The following is a 27,838-nucleotide window of genomic DNA, read 5'->3' on the forward strand; positions in this document are numbered from 1 at the left end:
AGGGCTACAACATCCGCATTCTGCAATGACGATGCAGACACCTGCTCATTTGAATAGCCCACGCAATCATGCAAATTTTGAAAAAAAATGCGTATATTTTCTGATAAACAGTATTTCAAATGTTGTCCTGTAAATACTAATTGTCAATCCCCCGACGTTAATTTAGGAATAATCTACAAATTTTCTTACGCACCGAGTTTCATACGGACGGTGTGGGGGTGAAATTAGGACACCGGCTGAAGTGAAACCGCTCTGTAGCGAGTGTGCGCTTTAGTTGTCTGAAAGTGTTGCCTTAGCGAGACTGGCCAATGGAACGACTGCAGGCAATTTCAGCCGTAGCGGATTGGAATATACTTCCACAAGTTTATGGTGACCTTACATTACATTTGGCAGAGCATCAAAAATTCGCAAACGCTGTGTTTGAAGGGCACTGAAGAATACTCCAGCTAGACACGGATTTGAGTGCTCACTCCTCGGCTGTTGACTTTATTTAAAAAATAAGATAAAAAACAGGACCATGTCTGGGTTCGGTCGTTCTTTCAATTTTCTCAGAAACACACTGAGACCTCAGATCATCTCCAAGGCTAATATTTCGGCGAAGCCAGCGAAGCATGTTGTAACTACGGGCGTAAGTACTGCCACAGCTTTCTTGGGCGTTGAGCAAAACGTTGCGCAGTTTCTAATGTTCGAGTTGAATGCGGAGGGTTCTTTTAAAAAGCTATAGATGTCTTAAAAGGATTTTTTTTCAATCTGTAGTTAATTTTTCAAACGACCGTTGTACACACACACACACACACACACACATATGAATATATATATATATATATATATATATATATATATATATATATATATATATATATATATATATATATATACACGTGTGTGTGTGCGTGCGTGTGTATGTGTGTACAACGCACATGCTCATAAATGCACAATTAATTACTTTCTTAAGCATTTGGAGTATATTCATATTTGTAGGATATTAATATCAATTGATAATAGCACTTTCTTGCAAATTGTACGTTTTTATACTGAAAATTTGTCGCAATGTTGACGCCACATCACATTCAGCAAGCGCCATTGATCTGAGCACCTCTTTCACGTACTACATTAGGAAACTGAAAAAGCAACTGAAAAATGGAGCACAGCCTCTGTTTCACTTTATTTGGTCAAATATTTCTGGGAGGGTTCAGATTTTTCAATTTATAGATAAATTACTTTGATTAGAGTGGCTCGTGTCTGAAATGGATTGTTCCAATTAATTAGTACTATGCGCCTGTCTGGAGTTGGAGCGCGCTCAACTTACGCGCGTGCCTTGCCTTCTTTTGTTTCTGCCCAGGCACTTCCGTACTGAACGATTTTGCCATGTAGCAAACAGTGTGACCTTGGAGTTGAACCGACACTTATAGTTGATATACCACACTTGTAGTACTGTCTCAATTATATAAAACATATAGTATCTAAAAAGATACTATATGGTGGGGGTGCATATTCTGCGTGCATTTATACGGGGGTAGTGGTTGTATTTGGTGTGTGTGCAGAAAAATATGTTTACTGTTTCTATGTAGAGTATGCCTGCCTGTGAGTAGTATTTCTGTGAAATGTTGATTGTCTGTTGTTCATGAATGTGAATATCTGTAGAGAATGAGTGTAAATGTGTTTGTGTGCACTTAATCAGACATGTTGGTACAACCCCCAAAATGTGGCTGTCTTTCTGGTATTCATAATGAATGGTTAATTGTATTGTTTACTACTCAGGAACAAGCAATTGCAATGGTCACCATGTTTGTCACCATCTTGGTGCCATCGGGGTGGATCCTCGCTCACTTGGAAGAATACAAGAAGCAATGAAGTGACCCAGAATGACAGCTCACCAGGAGAGCCCCAGCCTAATCCTCAAATACACAGCTTCAGTGACCTTATCGAAGAAATGAATGTACTGACACCATGAATGCTTTCAAAAGGTCCTTGATTAAACTTAGAAAAGAAAAATCCTGTGTGTCTCTGGCATTATTGAGTCAAGTTTTATGACTTGGAAAACTGAAACTAACAATGTTATCCAGTAAAAAGGCCATTATGTGAGTAGGATGTTCCCGCACATGGGAGAGATTAGTGTGTTGTACAACATTTCTCAAAGGTACTTAAGAAAGGTCAGATAAAGCCTGAGGTGAGACTTCAGACCTCCTCTTAACATTAGCAGGTCCAAAACATTTGCCAAAATATTTATACCTACCATGAGTTGAAATGTAACTGTACAGCCTGCTGGACCCTCCAGATTACATACCTGATGTTCAACAAATAAATATTCAGATATAAGCACTGCCATGGCTTTACTGGTACTTTCTGTCCGACCATTCTTCCCCAAGGGACTATGGCTTATTTATGAGGCTAGATGACTCTAATGCCAGACACAAGGGACCAAACAGAGATCTACTAACTGAAAATGCACCCAGACACAATCCAGATCTGTGCCCTTTCACATACACAAAAACAAGGAAGAAAAGCTATGGGTGCACCAACATCTGAATGACTCTTCCCCTGACATAAAAATCTTGAAAATAAAATTTCCTGTGTTGTAAGGTGTAGAATGCATAAGATGTATACAGGTTGAACTGTTAAAAAACCATGTTTAAGTGATGCTGAGTGACTGGACCAATTTCCAAGATTACCCTTACTTAAAGTGAACAGGTGTTTGCATTACTAATTTAAGCGACGCAAGTGATTACAAATAACTTACAGAATTATCTCATGTATACTTGAGAGAACAGATGGTTAATATTTAAGAAAGTCTAATGGAGTATTCATTTATATGCTAACTGTAATGAAACTCAGAACACACAGTGTCTCCAGAACCTGGACTGGAAAGCAATGCTCTTAATGCATAATGCAGGATACAACAGCCCCAGAGCCCAGGATGATTCTACATAAATGGGAACAGTCAAGAACTGTCAGAAAAGGAGCAAGAGACAGACATTCTCTAATCTCGCTATGGGAAAGGGCATATATGTCTTGTAGACCTCAGGTTAACGGTCACAAGGATCACCTATACATCTTGGAAACCACAACAAAAATATATGAAAGGATGAGTGAAGAACAAAAGGTGGTAATAATGAAATGACACAATTTATACTGGGCTTCCTTTATTGGAACTGGAAATGAGGTTCAATTTCTATGAACTAGTAGTGGTGGCATTAACACATTTTGACTTCTTGTTCAGTACAAAAAGCACCCTAAGTACTTTATATATTGAAAAACATAAGCAAATTCAACAGGCCAAGAACACATTCCAGTAAATGTGGGGAAAAAATGATACATGGTCCAAAATGTGTTTTCTAAGGTATTAAAAAAATGAAGTCAAATATGGCACCCAACGTTAAATATAAAACTGAATGCAATACAGGTCTCTTATTTTACCTGGAGTTGGGTGCTGCTGTCCTTTAATTCTTACAATCACAATATGAGAAAACACAGTAAGAGAATGGTTCCCCTGAGGGGGGGTGAGGTGGAGGGGCAGGGTGTAGTCGGAGAGGTCCTCAGGACCCATGTTAGAGCTGGACAAGCACTGAGTCGGCAGGATGGCTGCTTTAGGTGAGGATGTCGTGGGCCTGCTGCTCCACCAGCATGGCCATGTTCTTCACGTCTCCACACCACAGGTCCAGACGTTCCTTCATGCCCTTGATCTGTAAACAGACACCAAGTCAAGGGACAAGGAGTCAAGGGCCAAGAATCACAAGTTCCTGAACACCCCAAGTTAAATAACAATATAGAACACAAATTTGGCACAGTAGTGCTTAATTTCTCTGATACTTTAGGACTTACAAAATATCCCCTGCCATAGTTAACTGAGGCTCCTGGTTTCAGAAGTATACCTGATTCAGGTCCAATACCCTTGGCTGCACCCAAGTCATCTGAACCCTCTGGTCAACCTCATCAATGTTGCCCTTGATCAGTCCAACAGACAGAGCCTTCATCACCAGCAGCTCCACCTGCGGGCAGACACACCATCTGTGAGTTCTAGAATACAACCAGACAGACCCAAAGCACAAGCAACAAATCAGGTCTGCCTTCATCTGCTGTATCCAAAACCAAAGCTATTTGCAGCAACACATTGATCATAAAAAATGGAATGTTCAGTCCACCAAACAGTGAGCGGACTACACCTTACATCAATGCTAATAAAGGGTGGCTTTACCTCATCCACAGGAATTTTGGCGCTCTGGGCAATTTCATGGAAGGTCAGCTGTCTATGATTGGCTGGACGGGTGAAAGTCATCTGAAGGGGAGGGATTAAATAGATATTTCATATAGCATCCTCCTCAGATGACCAGAAATAACAACACTAACATGTTGAGTTGAAAAGATCCATTTACCTCCATCACACAAAGCAGTTGGATCTTTTGCATGAGTTTGGGCTCCTGGGCAGCTAAATCAGGCTGGAGAAAATTGCAACGCATTTATTTCACTTTAAAAACAAATTGTGCAAGTGAAAATTACATTGGCATTAGCAAGTGGAAGACTTGTGTTCAAAAGCCCTATTATCCCGCTCCACCTCTCTATCCCCTAATCCCCCCCGAGATCTGGTAATAATCTTCCTGGTCCTTATTAAAGCTGGCGGGATTTTACACATCCCGCGTTAGAGTAGCATTCTGTGCTTTGTCCATCACTGGCTGTGGCTTCATCATAGAGCTGTAGTGGGGTGGCCCTTGCTCACCTGCTGGCCCCATGCAGACTTGAAGGCCTGGAACTTCTCCACGTTCCCCCCATTGAAGGCATAAAGAGTGTCGATCAGCCACTGCTTGTCCGTGTTCCTCAGAGACTCCAGCACTGGGTGCATCAGCTACAGGAATTCAAAAGGGATTTGCTAACTGCATATGTACTTACTGAGGGCAAAGCACTGAATATTCTGCAGCAATCGACACATGAAATATAATGCTTCCGGTCATAATTCCCTTGAAGGGTAACATTTACATTGTGCAAAATGCTGTGGAAGGGTAAAGGAACACCTACAGTTTACACATATTACAGTCAGTGTGGCAGTTACTTACTAGTTCTCCAAAGTTGTAAACTCCTTCCCCAAGAAGTCCAGCTAGCCCCAAGGTAAAGGCCCGCTCTTGCTGCTCTGCCTCTGAAATGGGGAATTCAATGTTACATATAAACAAGACACATACTGGAATGGAAAATATGGTTTGTGCAGTGTGCATATTATGTGCACTCCCAATGGCATAGTACAAGTAATGTTCTGACTCTGCATGAAATTAAATCAGTTTTTTGATGAACACAAACTGCATCTCTGGTGACAGTGTAACATATTTGATAAATCAGGATGGAAGGTCAGCTTCTATACTTTCTTTGTTATGCTTTTTGCCTTTACACAGTCCTTTCTGGAACCATCAACTTCATATCAGCCTTGTCCCACTGCTAAAACCATTTTTAGAGACAGACAGTAGTTGGAAATGTACCTATTATTTGTGAACTGTAATAATACAAGGGGTGTTTGAATTGAGCATGATGTTTGACATGTGTGGTCATCATCCTTCCTTTTCTGTACCTGGAAGGTCTTTGACATCCACACAGCCTAGGTAGCGCAGTGCATCCTTGTAGTAGGCAGCATGATTCCCGATAATGCGATAGTATTTGCTTGACAGGTCGTAGAAGCGGCCATGGACCGAAGTGACACCAGGCAAGTTATTCAGCATCTCCTCCACCTCCTCGATTAACTTCTGCTCAACACATACCCCAAAGGAAACAGGTGAATATATACACAGTGTATTATTTTGTTGGTATTTTTCACAGCTTGCCATTTTTGGGGTTACCTTTGTTGCAGGAAGGTCGTTTATTTCCAACTTGAGACTACCAATGGAGGTCTTGCAGAGAATGACTGCTTCATCACTGCTCTTCACCTTATCATAAAAAGATAAAGATTTAAAATAAGTATCAAAAACAGTACCACCAATCAAAGTATCATTCTTTGTGCAATGTTTGCACTATTGGATATCCCATATTATGGCAGGGTGGGGGTCTCATCTACCTTTTCTTTTGTCTTCTCAAGGAAGGTTATGGCAACATTGGGATCTGTGAATAAATACAGGAAGGTATTTTGTACAACATTTATCACTGAAATGACTATGAATGGAGTGCTTCTGCTTCATCCTGAGAATGCTGGTTTGGGAAGATGAGACCTCAGTGTAATGTGAGGAATGGAAGCTGGAACCCCTGCGCTCTCACCTTTCATCTGTCTGGCTACGTAAAGAATAATCTCCACCAGGGACAGCGGATTGATTCTGCCGGAGGAAACGGAGAGGGAAAAGTCATCATTGTTGCACAGAAAAGGGGGAGATATGGGACAGAGGATAGTCAGGGGCGAATTTATGCACTATGGGCAATACACCATTCACAATATCTGTACTGTACACTGTCCATGTCCTCCATTTGGAATGACAACTAGTCAATTACCATTGATGTAAGTTCATCTCACCTGTGCTCAAAATCACTCAGGAAGTTTTCATAGAGCTGAAAGAAAAAAGACTGGGGCTTAGGCTGAAAATGACATCTTTTGACATTCTGTAACAGCAGTCTGTTTCTGGTGTTTGTGTTCATTGTGGTTGGCCAGTTCCAGTAGTTGACTCACCTGGATGAGGCCATCACCTGTGGCAAAGCAGGGGTCCTGCACAAAGTCTGTCAGCTTCAGAGTCAACTGGTGCCACAGCCTGGTCATTTCCAGAAAAAAGGAAGATACAGATAACAAATGTGTATTATGCAGACTTCAGTACCGTAGATGTTTGACTTCTCTGATGCAGTCTGTGAATGACCAAGAATGATGCATAGTAGCTAAAGCTTTGCCTTTCATACATTCAGTAATGCTAAAACCGAACACAATTAACACTGTATGCATCTGCGATAACCTGCCACCATTAGTCTAAATGCCAATGCTTGTTTAGCAGGATAGTGAAAGCTAGCAAACTCAAGTCAGCTACACCTAGGCATTGTTAAAGGATAATGTAAGAGCCTACGTGGACACACAAAATTAACTTCCTTCGAAGATTCAAACAATTGAATTAACGTTACATTCAACTGATGTTTTAAGTAACAGCCACAACTTCCAAAACAAAAGGTTTGCTAGCTTGCTGACTACCTCCCTGTAAACCAGAGACCTGGGTTGCTTGACTGAAAGTCAAAAAACCAAGTCAAACAAGCTGACTTCAGTAACATAATTGAAGATAATAACCCTTTGTACAGACGTTAAGAAACACGTAGCTAAACACTTAGTAATAACGCTACGGTCCGAGAAATGACAATGGCACTGCAGCAACTACAGATAGCCAACTTGCTAGCTGTCTAGTGTAGAACAATACACCCCGCTTTTATCGTGATCTGTGTGTTAGCTAGCTACTAACAGCTAAACTAAATGATACTCAAGCAATTTACTGATATATAAGGCTAACAATATTTTGACACCATCTGCCAAAATGAACAATTCAGAAAAGTCCACGGGCCTGTTCATGTTAGTGTCTACCAATGTAGCCAAATTAACTGACTAGCTAGCGCGCTAAATGACTCAGCGCATGTCTATGTTAGCTAACGAACCAGCTAACGTTAGCTACAGAGGAACGATCTGCAATTGCTGCTTACTTTTTATTGTAAAGGTCCTCCAATGTGTGCCATTCTGTTGCCATTTCTGGTGTTGAGCTCTTGCTCTGCTGTTGTTTGAGATACCCGGTGACATCTTTCATTGTGATCGCCGGTTTGTTTCAACGTATCTTTCTTTGAAATGGAAAAACTGAAGTCTGCCTTCCCCACACACATACACACACCGTTCTCGCAAAGCGAGCTGGGATTGATCCTTTAGCCTTTCCTACCGTAATATGTAGAATACCCTGCCATAATTACATTACATTATTGCCATTTATCAAACGCTCCTATCCAGGGAGACTTGCCTATGGTTACATTTTTACATTATCCATTTATACAGCTAAATATTTACTGAGGCAATTCTGGATTAAGTACCTTGCAGCAGTGTCCCAGAACAGAATTAAACCAGAAACTTTTCAGTTACGTGTCATGCTCCTTACCACTACGCCACAATAAAGAAACATTCAATCCACTCTCCAAAGGAAAGCACCTGTATGTATACATTCAACAGTTAGGAGTATTTTAATTGGTGTGCTTTATTTTTAAATAATGCATATAACGTGATTGAATTATAATGTAAAACATAAGCGGTGGCTTTGAGAGGTTTATGAGATATATCAGGGTTCTAAAGCATTTGGTATCAAAACACAGCATACTGGCTCTTGACTAACCCCATCATGTGGTGATATATACACGCTTTATTACGGTAAAACTACATGATGTCATCAGTAGGTCACTTATCTTACGCGTATACCTGAAGTGGTGGAAGACTGAGTATTATAGCTCAAGTTGTTAGTAGTCGTCCGCTTTTTATTGTCAAATATGGACTCTTTTTAGCTACATTTTAGTTGCATTTGACAAATGTCCAGTTCATGCAAGCTTGCAAAACATGTAATACTGGCGAAATTCGAAGAAATACGAAGCTATGATATTTGTTTTGACCTCTTCCCTCCGCCAGCTATGTAGGTTGTTAGTAAATCAAAACATAAGATCGTCAAAGGGTATTGGATGGTGCTCTGTGCAAGGTAATGTTAAACCTGTCTTGCGCAACATACGAGTAAAATTTAGTATATCGATATTATTATTTATTATTTAGATCATTTATGTGTAGATTTTAGTTAGCTGACATTCGCTGAAATGAATGCAGAGGGCTGCAGTATATAGTAAAATGCTATATCAGAAAACGGCCACCAATCGTTACCCAGCTAAAGGACAAGCCTCTATTTTGTATTTTGCCGCAGCTGACAAGGAAATTAGCCTGTTGTATTTAATCACTTGTGACGTGAAACTGATTTAAAGTCAATTGTCCAATTTAATGTTTTGCTTTACAAACGCAGGCCTTCAAGGTACAACTCGCTGCTGTGAAGGTTACGCAGGAGTTCAATTTCAGGCAGCTCGGTGTTACAGGTGAGTATTGCTAGGGGGTTACTCATATGCCTCCGAGAAAGGTACTGCATGGGTAGCCTACCACTGAAACCTTACATCATTTAGCATATTTGACATTTGGTAAAGTGGACGATATTAAATAGTCTAGATGAAAAGAGTGATAGCTTATTACATATATTTTATTGTGGAAAATTATTTGTTTGTCTGGGTGCATTTTAAAGACCACCATTCACGCTAGCAAGGATATATGCATTCTGTGTACACAATACACATGCCTACAGTGGATATAAAAAGTCTACACACCCTTATGAAATTGAAGATTTTTTAAAGGTAAAGACAGAAATAACAAATGTCAGACTCTTCCCATCTTTAGTGTGACCTTCCAACAAACAAAAATTCAGAGAAAGAAAGAAGAGTCAATTATTAGGAAAAATAATAATAATAAAAAAAAACTGCAACACCCTGATTGCATAAGTCTGCGCTGCACACACACCCAACTAATACTTTGTGGAAGCACGTTTTGCATTTATTACAGCAGCAAGTCTTTGTGAATAAGTCTCTATTAACTTTGCACATCTAGACTTTGGAATTTTATCCCACTCTTCTTTGCAAAAAAAGTTCAAGTTCCTTCAAATTGCGACAGGAGCTCCTGTGTACAGCTCTCTTTAGGTCATTACACAAGTTTTTGACGGGATTGAGGTTCTGGGCTCTGACTGGGCAATCTCAAAGACTTATCACCTTTTCTGAAGCCATGCCTTGGTTGACTTGGATGTGTGCTTTGGGTCATTGTCATGTTGGAATGTGAAATTTCTCTTCATCTTCAGCTTTCTGACAGAGGCCAGCAGGTTTGGTACCAAAATATCTTGATACTTGGTGCTATTCATTATTCCATCTGACTTGACAAGAGCCCCTGACCCAGCTGAAGAGAAGCAGCCCCAAAGCATGATGCTACCACCACCATGCTTCAAAGTCGGTATGGTGTTCCTATGATGATGAGCTTTATTGGCTTTGCACCAAACATATCTTTTACAATTTGGGCTGAGAAGTTCAACTTATGTCTCATCAGACCATAGCACATTTTCCCCACATGGTTTGGGGTGACTGAATAAATCTTTTGGCATAATTTAGATGGGCTTGGATGTTCCTTTTTGTAAGGAAGGGTGTCCATCTATCCACCCTACCCCATAGCCCAGACGTGCAGAATATGAGAGATGGTGGTCACATGCCTGCCAGAAATTCCTGTAGCTCCTTTAGCATTGCTGTTGGCCTCTTGGTAGTCTCCCTGATAAGTTTTCCTCTCATCCTCTCATCAGCTTTGGAGGGCCGTCCTGATCTTTACAATGTCTCTGTGGTGCCACATTTTCTCCACTTATTGATGATGGTTTTTGACAGTGCTCCATGGTACATCCAGTGCCTTCAATATTCTTCTATATCCCTCTCCTGATTGATACTTTTCAACAATTAGCCTAGCTCTCACAGTTTCTTTGGCAACTCTTTGCAGACCATGGCTTTCCCAGTAGGATGCAGCTCCTATCATTCAACGCAAATCCTACACTGACAGCTGCCTTTAATCTTGGTTTAATCAGAATCCCTTTCATTGATGGCAGTTGTATGCTATTTACCTACAGGCATGATTTTGAATGTGATTGGTGCAGACTTATCAGGGTGTTGTAGTTTTTTTTATTATTTAAAATGTTCCTAATAATTAACTATTTGTTTTTTCTCTGGATTTTTGTTTGTTGGAAGATCACATTACAGATGGAAAAAGTCTGACATTTACGTTATTTCTGTCTTTACATTTCAAAAACCTGCAATTTCATAAGGGTGTGTAGACTTTTTATATCCACTGTACAACAAATGTGCTTTTAAAATGTATGTCTGTGCATGTCTTCCTTCTTGGGAGATGTTTTCCTGGATGGAGTGGGGTTCGATGGCTGTTTGGACGGAGTGGAGGTGGTCCCCAAAAGCAGCAAACCCTGGAGGACATCGCAAAAGGCATCAGAGAGTGTGATTACCGGAGGATAGTGGTGATGGCTGGAGCTGGAATCAGCACCCCCAGTGGCATCCCAGACTTCAGGTTAGACAGCCACCCATTAGGAAACAGTATTTCAACACCACTCTCTTATATTGTGCAGTGAAGAGGCACTGAAGAGCACTGAAGAAAGCCTCAGCATGTCCAGGGGCCAGTGTTTTTAAGGGGTTATTATCTTCTTCCCTTGCCCACAGGTCTCCTGGCAGCGGCCTCTATGACAACCTGCAGCAGTATGACCTACCGTATGCAGAAGCTATATTTGAGATTGGCTATTTCCACCACAACCCCAGGCCTTTCTTTGCCCTGGCTAAAGAACTGTACCCAGGGAACTACCAGCCAAATGCCGCACACTATTTGATCCGGCTCCTGCAGGACAAGGGCCAGTTGCTCAGGATGTACACGCAGAACATCGATGGGCTGGAGCGCAGTGAGTGCTCCCTCCTCACTGCACGGCAAACCACTGCCACTGCTCAGTCAGGCCAAATCAGACACCACAAGGTGTTAGATATTGTGACTGTTGGTTCTCTCTTCTCTCTGTTAAGTGTGCTCTTTGGAACGTGAGGTGTGTGTGTGTGTGGGGGGGGGGTGTATGTATCGTTGTGCTACAGCCCCTATTAACAACAAATTAGACACGGCAAGGTGCTATAGATTGTTTTCAGTATGTATGCTCCTTAAAGTGTATGTGTTTACTCTGTATCTGCATGTTTGTGCCAGTGCTCACATGATAATCAAACTCCACTGATTCTCAATCCTGCTCCTGGGGCCCCCCTGCTCTGCAAGGTTTCCATCTTTCCCTGCTCTACCTACCTGACTGAACTCATCAGTGGCACTTTTGATTAGCTGAGCACACCTGATTTAATCAAGAGAATATTAGTCATTTCAATAAGGTGCGTTTGGAGCAAAGATAGATAGAACATATGCAGGACAGGGGGGCTCCAGGAGTAGGATTGAGAAACACTAGACACATACTGACAACATATTGAAGACCTACCTCTGCATCTTGGCTCTTCCGACTAATCATAACTTATCATAACAATCATAACTCGTTATTGTAGCGCAGTGAGGTGGACTGACACATGTTCAGGTGTGGTCTCTTGTTTTCTTGATGTACTGTTCTTCATGTGACTTGTGTACTCAGATGTGTATTCAGATGTACTTTGTACCCTTGTGTTAATCAGTCTGGGTAAGCCTGTTTGCTAAGTGACTAAAATATGAGGAGAGTGAATGTCAATTTTTAGTTTAGACCAGAACAAAAATGCACAGCTTTTTAGTATTTTGCACATCCTTTATCATTTTTCTAAACCTTTCTTAACACTTGTGCCAATGCTCAGTTTCAAACGAAACTAGATGGCACAAAATCCTACATATTATTTTCCGTTTTAAATCTACGTACTCTGTAGAGTGGGATGGTGTGGATGTGACCGTGTTTGTGCCACAACTGTAGATTCAAACTGAGCCAGACACAGCACGGTCTTAAACACCAGTGTGTTCCCCAGTTGGCTTTGTAAGCGCTTTGTAAAGTGAGAGTGTGTTTGTTCATGTATGCGCTTCTCTTGTGTGTTTTTTTCCTGCAATTCCAGTGGCAGGGATCCCTCCCAATAAGCTTGTGGAGGCACATGGGACATTTGCCGCTGCCACCTGCACCGTGTGCCGGAAGGAATACCCTGGGGAGGAGCTACGAGTGAGTACCACCAATGGGGTGATCTGTGTTTGGTGTGTGTGTAGTTGACTGAAGGAGCAGCGCTACGCAGGCAGTATAGATTGAAGGGAGAATTGCAGTGGCACGAGTTGTGGCCAAGTTTGTAACTGTGTAACAAGATTTTATCTGTCGGCATAGATATGTGAGAAGTATGATTGGACAGTCCTTGTTTAAGGTTTTATTCCTGCTTTATCCCTGGCAGGATGACATAATGGCAACCACAGTGCCAAAGTGCAGTACCTGTAAAGGAGTGATCAAGCCCAACATTGTGTTCTTTGGTGAGGAGCTCCCCCAGCAGTTCTTCCTGTACCTGACTGACTTCCCAATGGCTGACTTGCTGATCGTGATGGGAACCTCTCTGGAGGTGAGGGCCAGGCTTAGGATGGTGCAGGCTGACCCATACTGACAGTGACAGAATGTGCACTACACTAAGGGGAGAGAGGATTTATAGTGATGTGAAAGCTAACAGACCCCCTACTCCAATGACCTGATGCAGGTGGAACCCTTTGCCAGCCTGGCAGGAGCAGTGCGGAGCTCTGTGTCGCGCCTCCTCATCAACAGGGACCTGGTGGGGCCCTTCGCCTGGGGAACACCTCGCTATAATGACGTGGCAGAACTGGGCGATGTGGTGGGTGGGGTACGTAAGCTGACGGATGCTCTGGGCTGGACTCAGGAACTGGAGGCACTAATGGCAGCAGACAGTGGAAAGGTGAGAAAATATTAAGGTATTACTTACACACACACACACACACATACACACACACACACACACACACACACACACATCAAAAGAATGTTAGGACCAAATAATTAGATGAATGGAAACCCCTGCTATGTATTGTATTGGTGTGCATATGAATGTAGCTGTCTATTCTGCCACCCTTGTACGCCCTGCACAAGCTGACAGATAGATAACTCCTCCTCCAAATCACCACGCTGGAGAGAGTACTCGGTGAACTCTGTTTAATGGTGTACTGGAAGCGGGTAAAACTGTAGGAAGATACAACATAATAAACACATGAATTCCTGTATATATCAATAAAACAACCATGAAATGAGACCTGAGTTCGTTTTAAGTGTGCAACTTACTTGCTATTTTAACCTGTGCTTTGACAATTAACTAAAATGAGTGTTTAACCATTTTAAGTGTTTTAACTATGACAATGGATTATCTTATCCTGCACATACTAACCAACACATATATCGTAAACTCACGTTAAAACATGAAATGTCACTCAAGGCTTTGTTAACAACACAGACATACCGACTGTGCATCCAGGAACATGAAACGTAACAGACAGAGAGAATTGTTGTGACCAGAACTTCTGAAGCCTTTTCTAACTTTTTCCCTTAACTAAACACTTCCTGAACAGAAAAATGAGGTGCTGATGACATCATCAATAGGTGACTAACTCTTAAAGAGACAGTATGCACTTCACTGACAGCACACTGTCATTTCCATTAAATATGTGGTGAGCTTTCATGCCAAATTCTGACAAAATGTGATGTAAAGAGCCATCTGTTTTTGTCCCCACAGGCACCCTCCTTATGTTCTGTTACCTCTACCCCATGTAGATGCCTGGGTGAAGGTCCGTTACCTCCAGGTGGCTCCTGCGTGGAGCTGCCAGGAATAGAGCAGGAAGCGGAGCTCTCTCCTCTGCCGCTACTCACTGTATTTTCTTTGCTCTCCGAGGCGCAGGCTCACAGGAAGAACGAAGAGTGAGGGGTGTGAGACTACCCGGCAGTATCTAGGCTCAGTTTCCAGTGAGCCTGGCAGCGCCTCCTACACTCAGTGTGGTGCTGGAAACCACATGTCCATGTTCATGGTAGCCAGATTTGCCTCCAGTGTCTCTTTTTGTGTTGGATGAACATGGGTCAGCTGATCCAGAGGCCACACAAAGCCTGTGATTTAAATGTATGAGCTGCTCTCCTCACAACTTAGAGGAAGGGTCTGTGTTGACCCCCTTCATGCAGAAGCATGCTTGTAGAAACCTACATTTTAAACGTACTTACTTACAATGGTACTGTACGCTTAAAACATATACAGGGGAAAAAATTACATATATATGTCTGTTTAGAAGATGTAATGTTACGTTCATTAAAGAGTAGATGTACAGTATCTGTGCTGAATAAATTTGGTGATTCAGATGGGGTTTATTTTACACACACTAACAATAGAAATAAAGACAGACAAGACAGATGGCTTTTAAAAAAATAATCTTAGATTAAACATTCCCTGTAAATTATAAATAAGACAAATTTGTCCTTTTTACCTCCTCCCCTTTAAAGTGGCAATCTGTCTGGAGTGGTGCAGCGTCCATGTTTGAAAATAGCACACAGAGCTTGTGCTTCATCCCTCGTGACCGTTTGTTCTGATGCTGAAATGGTTATGGCAGCAGACAACAGCAGAGCTATCTTAAGAGGGGATTAAATCAGGAGTGTTCATGGGTGTGACAGATCAGTCTTTCCACAGTCACCTGAAAAATGCTTAGATCCCTCTGTTGGTGTTTTTGTCTTCTCCTGGTTTGTAAAAACAACACATGGTTCCATAGGTCTCAATGTTTACTAAAACATATTAAATTTACTCTTTAAAAACATTTCAGGAAACAACATATATAGGTATATAAATCCATATTCAGACCAAAGGAAGGGTGCTTGTCTAAACATGTTCATCCAGTTTTGCAAAAAGACCAGAATGTAACTATGAAATGAGGTTTCATTGACAGAAGCATGCAAAACAGAAACATTTTTTCCCTCTTACTCCACTAATAGCTGATTTAGAGATCATAGCCGGACACAAGAGAAAGTTTGATCAAAGGATAAACCGTTTAGACTTGCAACAGGAAAATGGAAGCTAGTTTACATTACATATGCTGTGTAAAACTCAATTGTGTATCTCAGGGCGAGGATTGAACAAGAGGATCATCTCTGGAAGGATTAAAAACACTCACCACCTGTCAGAGAATGAAAGAGGCGGACGTAATTTCTGTCAAAAAAATTCAAACGTACCAATTATCTGGCCATCGACTTACCTGCTGTCCCTGGATTCATGGAACTTGATCATTTTCACAGGGAAATGTCAACATAAGAGATGATTTTTTTTCTTTTTCATTAATTCTGTTTGTGTGAAAAGCATTCACAATCTCCAGTTGTTCAACAAACAGGAACCAAATCATTCAACTGAAACCAAATAGATAGATACAGATACAGAAAGTCTTTTGTGGTGGTTTCTGTCTTTCGCTCTTTTTTCAAACCTATATCTATACAGGTAGTTACTATGCTGGACAAGACTCCCGGAGTCATTCTCAGGCAATCTCATCATCGTTGTCAGGCTCCTGTTGCCCCTGCTGTGCCAGTCTCTCTAAGTCAGCTGTCTCCAATGAGGTCATCTTCCCATCAGCCCCCAGTTTCATCGGCTGGATCACATGGTCCCTGTAAATAGAAAGTCCCGACCCAATTTATTGCAGAATGCGTTGTGGTGTTATGCATCCTTTTATAGCCAGTTGTATTTTAATCTATGAGGAGTGTAACAAGAACAGCCTCTGTATCAAATGGATAAATATATACAGAATCTCCATTGTGTTCTGATTTTTATTTGTATGTATTTATAGCTGGAGGCAGCTGGGAGGCAAAGGGAGAGGTTACAGAGAGCAGCCCACAGCATGTGTTGCTTATGAGCTTGTCAGCCTCAGGCCTCTCCCTGGCTCCTTCCCTGACTGCTCTAACAATGCTATCTGCTGGGAGCAATGGTGGATGAGAGCCCCCTGCTGGGTGGCCGTGTACACAGCAGCAGTAGAGTACTGGGAGTGTCAGCCAGAATGTTTGTGGCTAGCTCACCACCCACATACTTGCTGCATGCCACAGTTGTGTGTATGGTTGTGTTCATGCATGCATGTATGTGTGACATTCCAAACCCCACACAGATGAAGTGATGTTGGCAGTTTGTCTGAGGTTGGCAGGCAGAACATCCCAGACTCCTCAGTTATGCCACTGTGCTCTGTGTCTGTGATGGGATTCTTATTGTCTCATGGCTGTTCATTTGTGTGTGTGTGTGTGTGTGTGTGTGTGTGTGTGTGTGTGTCAGGGGGGTGCAGGTGGCAAAGCCACACACACGTGGCACGTCTCCTTAGGGAGAGCAGTACGTGCATGGTAGATGGCAAAAGGGCACTGCCACCTGCACACACAGAAACACACAAACAAGCGGCCCCGCATCCCTTCTCCACTCAGGGTCTTTCTCTTTTTCCTCTTTCATTAGAATGATCAGCTGTGAAAAACAGCTAGCAGTACCACAACATGTCGATGAAGTGAACCTCAGCTGTTACAGCTGTAACAGACACCTTAGGCAGAGCTCCACAACATCAATAGCCTGCTGTTTCTGAGTTGTGAAATCTACTTCTGTGGGTCAGTGTTGAAGATGGAGTCTGTTATGGAGGAAATGGTAAAACATCCCACTACCTGGAGAGCTTGTCAAACATGTTGACCAGCTTCATGGCCTCATACTCCTTCTGCTCCTCAGTCATGCCCTCCATGGGGTTGGGCTGCTCATCCTCCACACGCCCTGTCACAGGGTTAATGCTGGGGGGGGTATTGGCAGAGCAGAATGAGAAAAATGAGGCACAAGCAGAACAAGAAAAATGGGGTTCTGCGTTTACATCTCACTAGAGAACCCAGTCACAATATCCACCAATCACAATCACAAAATTCCCCCAACAGCAACCACAAATTGTCCTGATTCCAATAAAATTGGACCAACCAAATTCACATCAACCGTGATAACATCGTACAGCAAAATGCACCACATCACAGTTACAAATTGGAGTAATCACAATCACATATTATACTGTTCAAATCCACTACCATTGTTGCAATCACAACATTAAACTATGATTTGTGATTGTGGTCACTGCAGCCTCACGTGTTGCTGCCACTTACTGAGGCTTGGCCTCCCTGTACTCTTCCGTGTCGCTGTCGTCATCCTCTGAGTAGAGGCCGGGGTCACGGCCGCCTCGCATCAGGCCTCGAGCAGCCAGCAGCCCCGCCGCATTGCCATAGCCCGTGTACTTGATGAAGCGGGACACTGTGGAGGGCAGGAAGCAGATGCTATGAGACCAGAACAAGGGGCACCCCCCTCAACAGGAGAGCAGTGCTGCATTTCCATTGTGCCTGTGAGAGAGAGAGCTGAAAGAAGTGGTGGCTGTGCTCACCGCTCTCCTTGCACAGCACGAAGAGGAACTCAGCAGCACAGTGCTTGACGTCGGTGTCTATGTGGGTCATCAGACGCACCAACTTGTTCCGCAGGGCATTCCCCACCTCCGGCCGGTTCTTCACATCACGCAGCGGGGGCAGGACCTGCTCGCAAATACACAAACACACACACAATGGTATGCATGTGAGCACAGTAGACATCAAAGCTATGAAGTAACAAATGGAATTGTGCACTGACAAAAAAAACTGTTATGAACAAATCAAAACTATCTTATATTATAGACTCCTCAAAATAGCCAAAAATATTTTTAGATGGATTTTTTGGAAAGAAATTCATACATAGGCATCAACTTCACAGTTTATATTTGTCTAAGAAACAAATTTCAAGTCTTTGGATCAAAATGTCTTTGAATGCATGTTTCCCATTATCTTAATCAAGTTTGTCCAAACTTTGTGACTGATACTGTAAGTGATATGAGGTCAGTCAAATGAGGGATGGCAGAGTAGATGCTGGCAGTAGGCCTTACCTTCATCCTCAGGAATTTCCTGGTTTCCCTGTGGATTCGGGCACTCTCTGTCAGGAGGTTCAGGGAGGGCAAGAGGGTCTCTTTCAGCTTGTTTCCCTGAACATCAAGAGGCAAAGGTGTTATCATCAGTTAGTTGCCTAGTCAGACAAAGAGGCAGATTGGGATTCAGTTCTGCATGCATAACTTGCACTAAACTTCTCAGTTGTAGCACTCAAAATGTTCAGATGGGTGGTTCATAACAACTGGATGGACATTTCCAAAAGTGCATCAAGAGGCTGTGGAAAAGGATCAGGTGCTGTGGATATGCCAGCAGAGGAGCTCTGTCTGGCTATTTATATTGGAATATTTTCAATCCTGGGATGGTAGCTGCCTGCAATCCAGTGGCTCAATTACCCATCTAAACAGCTGAATCTCGCACTGCTGTTATTATAGGTCCCAGCTGCGCTCTGCTCTGTAAGCTCCCAATGCACCGGAGGAGCTTTGTTAATAATATCTTTAAAACAGGCAATGTAGCACAAAAACACACTGGGGCTATGCAGGTACAGCACTTGCAATGGAAAAATTAACACAAAAAACCTCTCTAGACACAAATATATTGCTGTTGTGCAGGACAGAGAAGTAGAGACAAAGCATGAGATGCAAGTCAATGGTAATCTAACAGGCATGAATGCCTTTCCAAATTACCTTGCTTAAACACATGAAAGCTACATTTTAATTGTCAAATCCATCTGCATTAAACCAGGTAACATAATGTACCTATGATGGTTTGTGATTGTGAATGCTTGTGTGTATGTACTGTATGTTTGTGCCTGTGTATGCACATGTGTGTGTGTGTGTGTATGTGTGTGTGTGTTTGTGTGTGTGTACGCGTGCGAGTGTGACTGAGGGTCCCTCTCACCCTGTCTAGCCTCCTCTCCATGAATTCCAACAGCATGTTCACAGCATCCATGTTGACGCCAATATACTCTGTGGAGCCCTGCTGGACCTTGGGCATAAGCAGCACATCCAGACATGGCAATGGCAGGTTCCCCAGCAGGTTCACTGTGTGGCTGCAGAAGACACACACATACATAAATGTGTGCATGCACATGCATGTATACACATGGATGCAGACATTCACACACATAGACGCACACATGCACACACGTGCACACAAACATACATACATACACACACACACACACACACACACAGATACAAGCACAAAAATACAGGCTGTCTTTACAATGGACACTGGTCACTGTCCCAAATGCAATTAGGCACCATCACCAATGATACGCTCACTAAAGCCTGAACTGAGCCATAAAGTTCTTATTTCAGTTTTCAGATTTTGTTCTGACAGCATGAGGACCAGCTGTTAGGTGGCATTTTCTCTATGTCTTAATAGAAAGGGTAAATAAATTGGAACATGCACTGAATTAACATAGTTAATTAAAATGGCCACCTCAGGCTCTGAAGATTCATAATTTATGGAGTTAGACAGAATTAGATGTGCATTTTGGGATCAAGCATAACAGAACTAAAATCCATCAGATTAAACAGATAAATTGTCATTTTTACTTGGGTTGGTAATGATTAATTATAAAATCATTACATGTTTGTCACTGTATTCAATACGATTCAATGCCTGGGCTCCACAGAAATGTTATAATCCTGGCACATTTAAGTTTTGGCACATCACGCTGAGCTGCTGGCACAGACTGCTGTGTCTCTGCCAGTGATACCAGCTGTGCTGTTTCCCAGGGTGAAAAACCCCGCCTGTCTCTGCACTGCCATTTTAAGCCAGCCAGTTTCACTTGCGCCAGTTTAATTTAATTTTATTTTGATTTTTTTCCGTCTTCAAGCCCAGGGAAAGGAATGTGGTAGAAATCCCTGCAGATAGACAATTCGCTCTGCTCCCATTTCCTTCCAAATCAGAAAGTGAAAAAACAGTAAAATGGAGGCTAGGGATGGGATTTTGAAAAAAATAGGTTCTCTTTTTCAGAGGCCTTTTATTTTAAAATGTAAAATAAATTAAAAAAAGGTCAAAGCACCATATGATGCTCTGTTTGATGGTGGTTTTAAGTACTTGGTGTGAATGCTGACCAGGTTGCCTACATAACACAGGTGTGTCCCCAGGCTCTCTAACCTGTGGAATTCTTCTGTACGGTCCTCTCCATCAGCTGTGCTCATCAGACAGTGCCTCAGAATCGCTCCAAGGTGTCTGTACGTGGCAGCCTCCTCCTACATAGTTGCCAGAGGAACGATCAGGGAATCAAAACCCAAACAACAAAATGGGAGCAGCTACATTGTTGTCATTATGACATCATTATTATTTTTACAGTAATATCACAGTGCATACAGGCTGGATATACATATTTTGGGATGGCACGTATGTGGTCACAGTAAAGCCATATTTGGGGTTTGTTACACTGTACATGCACTGAGCTGTTACTTCTCTGCGGCTCCTCACCTCATCCACCTTTCGGCGGTTTGTGTCATAGGTGACGTTGAAGAGGATCTTGAGGATCTCCATGGCACGCTCAGTTTCCTCACGGCCAAGGGGTGGCAGAGTGGCACCATCCTCGGCATCAGCCCGGGCCACCTCGAAGGTGTTTAGCCAGCGTAGGCCCAGCGTGGCATCCAGGGCACTGGTGAGAATACTGACCCCCCGCAGCTCCTGGGCGAGCTGAGTGCGCATGTCCACCCGCAGCGCGGTGAAGAGAAAGGTGAGGCGCAGATCAAAGAAGCGCACCTCATGGCTCCACTGCCGCTCGTGGCACTGCTTGAGCCGCTCGGCCAGGCCCGCCATCAGCCGCAGCTCCGCCCCCAGCTCCTGCGCTGCCTTGCTGTTGAACACGATATTGCACAGGCACTTGAGCGCCTCCACGATCACGTCCAGGTCGGGGATCTCGGGCGTGGGGCCCTCGCCGTGGGCGATGGCGGCGTGCCGGCTCAGCGTCTGGATGGCATCGCGCGTGGCGAAGGGCGCCAGGCTGCCCTTGTCCCGGGACAGGATGCGGATGGTCTCCAGGCAAGCCAGCTGGCATGACGGCTGCAGGTCCCTCTCAAGGAAGCCTAGCACCAGCTCTCCGAGTCGCTGTGGAGGCAAACAATCCAGACAGCTCAGTCCCACCCTTCACACGCCCACATGTGCAGGACCAGAAGGAGAAGAGCTGGTAGGGGAGGAAGGGTTGGGAGGGCTTTCTCATCTTCATCAGGGCCAAAGTCGCTAATAATACTCCATTTTCCACTGTATAGGTCGAACAAGGCTAGCGTGTTCTAGGCATAATTCTGACTGATCCAGTGCAATGTGATGGCTTTCCCACTTGTGTTACATGTAACAGATGATTGCAAGAATGTGCCTGCTGTCAAGGTCAAGGTATTTCTCAAAATAACGTGTGCTCCTGTGCACTTTGTGTAGTTTACTGTGATCAGCTCAGTCAAGGTGGGAGTGGCCCATATGGATTCTGATCTAGGACCAGATTCCCCAACCATAGTTCTGACCTTAATCATTATTAGTTAAACTGCATACCTGGTTCTAGATCAGCACTTTTGTGCAATTTCTGCCTTGAGCAATCAGCTTTTGTCATGTGCTCTTTTATGTTTTAGATTTAGAATATCATCTTGTCCTCAGTGTTCAGTGCCTTGGATAGAAGCAACATAGCTACGAAACACAATCTGTGGACCCACAGATTGCTTCTAAGTAGCACAACACCAGTAACACTGGCAGGCTAAACTAACATTGATCAGAATTACAAAAAATGTCACATGAAACTTGAAATAAGAAAGCCAACCTGGTTTCAGCTACACAGTGGAAAATATTATTAGTTATTAGTTATACTAAATGGCTGATTTAAGTGATGCTGTCCCACCAGCACAGCATTGGTACGTGTTTGGAGAGGTGTCAAGCCTGCTGTCTGTTCGCTGATTCCCAAACTTAAGCCAGCAGGGACAAATTGCCAGAGGCAAACTGCTGCTTGCTGGATGTATTGCTGTAGGCAATGTTTATGCCTATGTCAGAACCTCACATACCTTCTTGAAGTGTCACAATTAATATACTGTATCTCTGCAGGCAGATACATGGATGAATGAAAGAGGCAAATCTCTGCTGACTAAAAATAAAGAATGATTCAGCTGAACACTGCTTGTGGGTACTGGTCTGAATGACAGGTCCTTAAACAATCCTGACTCCACCACCCTGCCGATGCATTCAACTGACAGCCTCCATTTCAAAAGAGCCAACAGGAGCCCATATTGGTCTACACCATATTTCTGTGTTGAAAATAAAAATCTCATCCAAATTAATAGCAACACAGTAATGTAAAATATCAACATACAAAGTGTTATTCATATTTAATGTCTTTCCAGGTCAACGCCTGAGCAGAACACTGGCACCTGATTTCAGATGTTTGCCTTGGTCTGGTCAAGTTTACAACCATGTGTCCTGGACTGGTAATTTCTCTCTCTGTACTCTGGGTTCTCCAGCTCAGCCACACATGGCTTTGCAAATAGAATTTACTTGCACTTCAGTGGTTGTCTGGACAGCTCCTTCATCAGTCACAAGAGAGGGAATGATGGCCTGGCTTTAAAGTCTGAACAAAGCTGGGCACTGGAGAGCATAATTCCTCAAGACTAAGGAGGAAAGGCTGCCTTTTCGGGTTCTCCATGCTGAGCATGAATCAGAAAAAAAACAGCACAGATCAATGATTCTTCTCTCAACTGGCTGCAGTACCTTTGTGAGTTTGGCTGAATCTACATTTTAAATGAAATGTTCTGCAAGCCTCACCAAGGCAGTCCTTCTGTCAACTTGCCATGCTCATCAAAAGGTCTGCCTGGGCAACCTGTCTCAAAATCATCCTGAAATCAATCTGGCAGTGAAAGAGCAAAGAGCAACAATGCTGACACTGCTGCTGACACAGAACCTAATCAAAAGTGCAACACCTCAAAAAATTCACAAAGTCAAAACCAGACATGGACGATAAATTTAATTGAGTTTATGACATCGAGTTTGTGCTTCTGAAGCTCAATATCTGGCAAAAGCACCAGACAACTAAGAACAGCAAATTAGATGAGAGCTATTACATAACCAGTCCTGAGGTTAAAATTGGTTTTATTGATATGGCGCATCTGTTGTACAGGTTGTACAAGGAACAGTATCCAGCAATAGTCCTCAATTGACTGATGCATGCAGCCAGGCTGTTGTCTCAGCAGGATATTTATGGTATCATTCCCTGGGGGCAGGAGTTAGAAAACCACGATGTAAATGCCAAAGGATGTGAGCCATTACAGCTGCCACTGAGCAGGGCAGGGAGGCCAGGTTCTCAGCTGAAATGAACTTATCACACTTAGTATCCACTAAGCTGATTTACTTTGAGTCTTAGGTTTAGGTACTGCTGTCAGGTATCCACCATCTTGACTCAGTGGTACGTGCTGGACTAAACTGTGTCTGTCTTTATTACTTAAGTTAATTGAAGGTGTAAAGACCGGGGTGTGACTCAGTTGTTTCGATGATGTCAGCTTTCCCTGTGACTGACTTTAATGTGAATATGTTTAGCAGCAATTGACAGTGGAATTGACACCTAATGTCTCTTGTGAATGTCAAGCTGACATGAAGCAAACACATGAATGAACCAATGCTGGCTGGGAGGGAAGTGGTCATGTTCCAGTTCTGTACTGCTCGAGTGGGATTCATGCCAAAGGGGGTCTTTTAACTGATTAGATTGACTGCATGTTACAAAACACATCTGAAATGACAACCATTTAATCCTTCCTCTGTGCAGATAGCCTTAGTCTATGACATAGGCTTATACAAGATAATGCAAACCCAGAGCTTATTTCACTATACTGAACAATAGGTTCCTATGCATGTTATATAAGATGTGCATATTTTGACCTGTTTAGAGGCTATTTTTGATGGATGTTGTGATATCTCCCCATTAATTGCAACAGTGAATTTGTAGCTCAGAAATAAGCCATGGGTTCAATGATCCTAGTCAAGTACAGCTGGTATTTTTTTCTACACTTATACCTCTTGTAACTTTCCATCCTAACAAATGGGCATGCAAGAAAAAAGATAAAGATGAAAAGTTAGTTCATGAAAGAGACAACAGACAAAAGAAATTCAACTACAATAAAACAGGTGAACAAAAACTCAAATTTCTGTGCACTATTGCAACTTAAAATTGATAAACAGTGTTGCTAAAAGAGGCCCTGATCTGCCGTTTGGTAACATCCTCCGATCATATAATTACAAATGTAGTTTGTCTGGAGCTTACATAAATCCAGCAGTTGTTTCTATGGAAACCAGCCTAAGGCCCAGAAACAAAATGAAATAAAGGCCAAATGCGATAGAAACAATGCAGCTCCTCTCTTCCAAATGCTCTGGACCCAACAATGAAGTATGCAGCCAATATGTAAAAGCATATATCCAGACATTACAATGATAATGTTAGGAAGACCATACATACCTCTCTCTCTTCTTGTTCCTGGGAGTTAAATGTGAAGCATTGGCTTTTCTAAAATGCAGTAAAAATAAAAAGAGGCAAAGCAGTGTATCAGTACAATGCAGCCTTCCGGATCTTACATAATTAAGTAAAGTGATACAGAGTCTGGTGCTTTTTTTTCCCAATGGTGCTGTAACAACACTCAATCTGTTTTGCGCCTGTGATGAATTCTTGAGAAATAGGAAATGACTTTGGCGTGTGTGAGGGGATCTGGCAGCATCAGTCTAAATAAACTCAATAAACAGTGGTCTGTTTCCCCTCTGTCCCTCTGATGGTGCTGAGCACCCACAGTTATATCAAATCCAGTTGAGCCTCTGTCATTGAAAGCTGCAGGTGACCTGGAACATGTGCAGAGATCGATGAAGCTGTTTAGCCTCCAGGACTTCGGTGATGTGAAAGCTCACTTACTGAGCTAAAACAGGAGCTGTTCTGATGTACTCAGCTTCTGATGGATTTGGAAAGGCCTGACTTATCTGTTTGTGCAGCTCATTCACCCACATCCAATTGTTAGATACAATACACACATCTGTCTCTCTCTCACTCACAGACACACATGCACAAACATCTGTTTCTCTCTCTCTCTCTCTCTCTCTCTCTCTCACACACACACACACACACACACACACACACACACAAAGAACCAAGATTAATATTATTTTGGTGAGGAATGGGCTGTCCCCAGGGCCACTTTGCTGAGCAACTCTAAGTAGGTCAATGGATCGATGAATACCAATCTCCAGAACTTCAGTTGGACTGCCTCCTGTTTTTAAAAGGAAGTGCCACATCAATTTTCCCTCATACCTCTGAGTGATGTATGTTGAATGTCATGATGAATAACCCTAAAACAATGGAGAAGATTTCTTTCCACCAAACCATGCAATAAGAGGCCAACAATTTGTGGGCAATTACAGGACATCCGTTCAATGAAACATATAACCCATTAGAAATTTTTCTATAAGTATGTACCCTCATAAATCTTATTCATAGAAAGTAGGCTTCAGAGATGCCAGAATTGACATACCTGTAACTGCAAAAGCTCTTTTGTCTCTAGCCACTATGCTATATATAAATTCATTAAACTGTAATGGTTAGGTTGTAGAAGCGCTACTATGAAATTTAATTCGGCAGGGGGCATACGAAAGTTACGAATGTAGTTGAACTATAAATGCCTTCCTTCGTGAGAACATTCTGTCACTGTCAGACTGTCACTGTCATTCTGTCAGACATCAGCATATTGATGACACAAATTAGGAGGAATCTCCTGAGCGAATTTTGTGATGGTCCTAGAATTGCACTTGCATATATAGTGATACATTATACATCATACATATAGTGATACAAGAGCTAATTTGGGATAATAGCGCGAAGTTTAACAGGCAATGTAGCTATTGCTATTTGCAACAACTGTAATTATGCACGTTGATTTACTTTACATGTACCGTGCAATGAGGAGGGTGAAATCATTGTTTGCTTTCACGTCAGAAGACTCTGCCAGTCTGCCTCTAACCCAAACTCCTCACAGCCTCTCAGCCATGACCTTTAATTAGAAACTGAATTAACTCGCAATTGTCTGTTAATAATTAACAGGAGAACTTCACAGAAAATGCGATGCATACATTAGCCGTGTGAAATAGCTGTTGGTGTCCTTTAGTTGTTTTTATCACTTAATCGCCACAGATAATGACGTTTGCTTAATAATATCACTGAACAGTAATAGTAACAACAACTCCATCTACAACAATAATAACGTCATAATCACAAATGATGCAGCTCTTTCATGAAAAATATCACAATACTAACAGAAGCGCAACAGCTGGATGAGACATAATATATGCATGACACTTACGCACTGCCAAAATTCTACAGACAGCTAAGAGCAAACGGATTTTATTTTTGGCAAAATAGCCATGTTTAAACGAACTACACTGCCTACAGCTGCCGCGACAGCGAGTAGTCCGTTTGCGTAATAATATTAAGGATATAATAATAGAATATTGCTCTATGACTGACAGTTGAGGTTGCGTTAAAAGATATTAAGACTAAGCATAGCCACGCTTTCCATAATCCATATCCCTAAACCCACTTCCCCCTTGATGTTTATAACCGGTCAGTAGATTTGATGTGGTATCACAGAACAACACACAACACTGTATTCTTTTCTCTTTTTTACTTTATGATCATACTTTTCTCTAGCTACCGTAGACATCACAGAAGTGCAACAACAAATGCAAAACAGTGTGGCGTTTAAAGGGAAATAAAAACAGGCGATGATGTATTATAATAATTATGATAATGACAATTTACCTCTTTATTGTAAGCCTGCAGAGCCGTCAATGCGGCATCTTGGTCTCCAGTTTCCATTTTTTCTATTATTGAATTCAAATCCATTTTCATTGCTGTGTCTCAGGTACACCCAAATTTTAATAGCTTCCCCGGCAATCATGTACGAGCTCCTTCTTACAGTATAATTCTGATGTGACTCACGCTGTTATCCTTACTCTCCGGTTGTGATTCTGGGAACTAAAAATCTCACGAATGATACGATTATCGTAGGATCGAAATTTTACCGCAGAGGACTGTGGGACATGTAGTTTTGTCTACTCCCAAACCTAAACCAAGAGGTAGGCGTAGGTTCGGCGTTTGAGACCCATTTACATGGAGTATTTTCGTAGAAAGTGGGTGAAAACCTATTATTATGCTTTGCACGCCCGTCCATTACTATTAATTACTATTACTAATAATATCTTATTGTAGCCTACTTACAGACTAATAATTATATATATATATATATATATATATATATATATATATAAAACGCAGATCACATGGAAGAAGGTTAGAATGTCTGTGCTCTCCCATTGTATCATTGAGC

The 27,838-nt window shown here is 42.4% G+C and overlaps 4 protein-coding genes across 5 annotated transcripts; 2 read left to right on the top strand and 2 right to left on the bottom strand.

Moving 5' to 3' along the window:
- The first annotated feature begins 260 nt into the window (after positions 1 to 260).
- LOC118782187 (cytochrome c oxidase subunit 8B, mitochondrial) lies at positions 261 to 1,995 on the top strand. Its single transcript, XM_036535484.1, has 2 exons — positions 261 to 628; positions 1,762 to 1,995. Exons 1-2 carry the CDS (start codon positions 518 to 520, stop codon positions 1,852 to 1,854), a joined length of 204 nt encoding a protein of 67 aa, XP_036391377.1. The 5' UTR covers positions 261 to 517; the 3' UTR covers positions 1,855 to 1,995.
- Positions 1,996 to 3,137: 1,142 nt separating this feature from the next.
- psmd13 (proteasome 26S subunit, non-ATPase 13) lies at positions 3,138 to 7,821 on the bottom strand. The gene is made up of 13 exons (XM_036535128.1): positions 7,633 to 7,821; positions 6,632 to 6,710; positions 6,479 to 6,513; positions 6,229 to 6,284; positions 6,032 to 6,075; positions 5,817 to 5,903; positions 5,552 to 5,723; positions 5,049 to 5,128; positions 4,715 to 4,840; positions 4,374 to 4,436; positions 4,196 to 4,276; positions 3,873 to 3,989; positions 3,138 to 3,683 (listed from the first exon to the last, which is right to left on the bottom strand). The coding sequence occupies exons 1-13, from the start codon at positions 7,731 to 7,733 to the stop codon at positions 3,588 to 3,590; spliced, it is 1,137 nt and encodes a 378-aa protein (XP_036391021.1). The 5' UTR covers positions 7,734 to 7,821; the 3' UTR covers positions 3,138 to 3,587.
- Positions 7,822 to 8,391: 570 nt separating this feature from the next.
- Positions 8,392 to 15,319, top strand: sirt3 (sirtuin 3). Of its 2 annotated transcripts, none has more exons than XM_036534983.1 (8): positions 8,392 to 8,657; positions 8,970 to 9,039; positions 10,922 to 11,095; positions 11,245 to 11,477; positions 12,631 to 12,731; positions 12,952 to 13,113; positions 13,246 to 13,458; positions 14,443 to 15,319. In XM_036534983.1, the coding sequence occupies exons 1-8, from the start codon at positions 8,558 to 8,560 to the stop codon at positions 14,470 to 14,472; spliced, it is 1,083 nt and encodes a 360-aa protein (XP_036390876.1). In that variant the 5' UTR covers positions 8,392 to 8,557; the 3' UTR covers positions 14,473 to 15,319. The 2 variants fall into 2 exon arrangements, with proteins under 2 accessions (XP_036390876.1, XP_036390878.1); XM_036534985.1 differs by having other exon boundaries at positions 14,449 to 15,303.
- Positions 15,320 to 15,335: 16 nt separating this feature from the next.
- ric8a (RIC8 guanine nucleotide exchange factor A) lies at positions 15,336 to 27,493 on the bottom strand. Its single transcript, XM_036534982.1, has 10 exons — positions 27,271 to 27,493; positions 24,931 to 24,978; positions 20,934 to 21,560; positions 20,610 to 20,704; positions 19,380 to 19,530; positions 18,482 to 18,577; positions 17,954 to 18,098; positions 17,682 to 17,826; positions 17,205 to 17,324; positions 15,336 to 16,181 (listed from the first exon to the last, which is right to left on the bottom strand). Exons 1-10 carry the CDS (start codon positions 27,358 to 27,360, stop codon positions 16,055 to 16,057), a joined length of 1,644 nt encoding a protein of 547 aa, XP_036390875.1. The 5' UTR covers positions 27,361 to 27,493; the 3' UTR covers positions 15,336 to 16,054.
- Between the last annotated feature and the right edge of the window lie 345 nt (positions 27,494 to 27,838).

Source organism: Megalops cyprinoides, chromosome 8, assembly GCF_013368585.1.
Source record: "Megalops cyprinoides isolate fMegCyp1 chromosome 8, fMegCyp1.pri, whole genome shotgun sequence".
Taxonomy (NCBI): domain Eukaryota; kingdom Metazoa; phylum Chordata; class Actinopteri; order Elopiformes; family Megalopidae; genus Megalops; species Megalops cyprinoides.

Coding starts and splice junctions, on each gene's coding strand:
- sirt3 (XM_036534983.1), top strand. CDS start 8,558: ATGATATTTGTTTTGACCTCTTCCCTCCGCCAGCTATGTAGGTTGTTA. Junction 12,732..12,951: donor ACCCTGGGGAGGAGCTACGA/GTGAGTACCACC, acceptor TATCCCTGGCAG/GATGACATAATGGCAACCAC. Junction 13,459..14,442: donor TGGCAGCAGACAGTGGAAAG/GTGAGAAAATAT, acceptor TTGCTCTCCGAG/GCGCAGGCTCACAGGAAGAA.
- ric8a (XM_036534982.1), bottom strand. CDS start 27,360: ATGAAAATGGATTTGAATTCAATAATAGAAAAAATGGAAACTGGAGAC. Junction 17,827..17,953: donor CGTGCTGTGCAAGGAGAGCG/GTGAGCACAGCC, acceptor TGCCCTCCACAG/TGTCCCGCTTCATCAAGTAC. Junction 16,182..17,204: donor ATGTTTGACAAGCTCTCCAG/GTAGTGGGATGT, acceptor TTCTATTTACAG/GGACCATGTGATCCAGCCGA.
- LOC118782187 (XM_036535484.1), top strand. CDS start 518: ATGTCTGGGTTCGGTCGTTCTTTCAATTTTCTCAGAAACACACTGAGA. Junction 629..1,761: donor AGCATGTTGTAACTACGGGC/GTAAGTACTGCC, acceptor TTTACTACTCAG/GAACAAGCAATTGCAATGGT.
- psmd13 (XM_036535128.1), bottom strand. CDS start 7,733: ATGAAAGATGTCACCGGGTATCTCAAACAACAGCAGAGCAAGAGCTCA. Junction 5,129..5,551: donor GGATGTCAAAGACCTTCCAG/GTACAGAAAAGG, acceptor TCCCCATTTCAG/AGGCAGAGCAGCAAGAGCGG. Junction 4,277..4,373: donor AACTGCTTTGTGTGATGGAG/GTAAATGGATCT, acceptor CCTCCCCTTCAG/ATGACTTTCACCCGTCCAGC.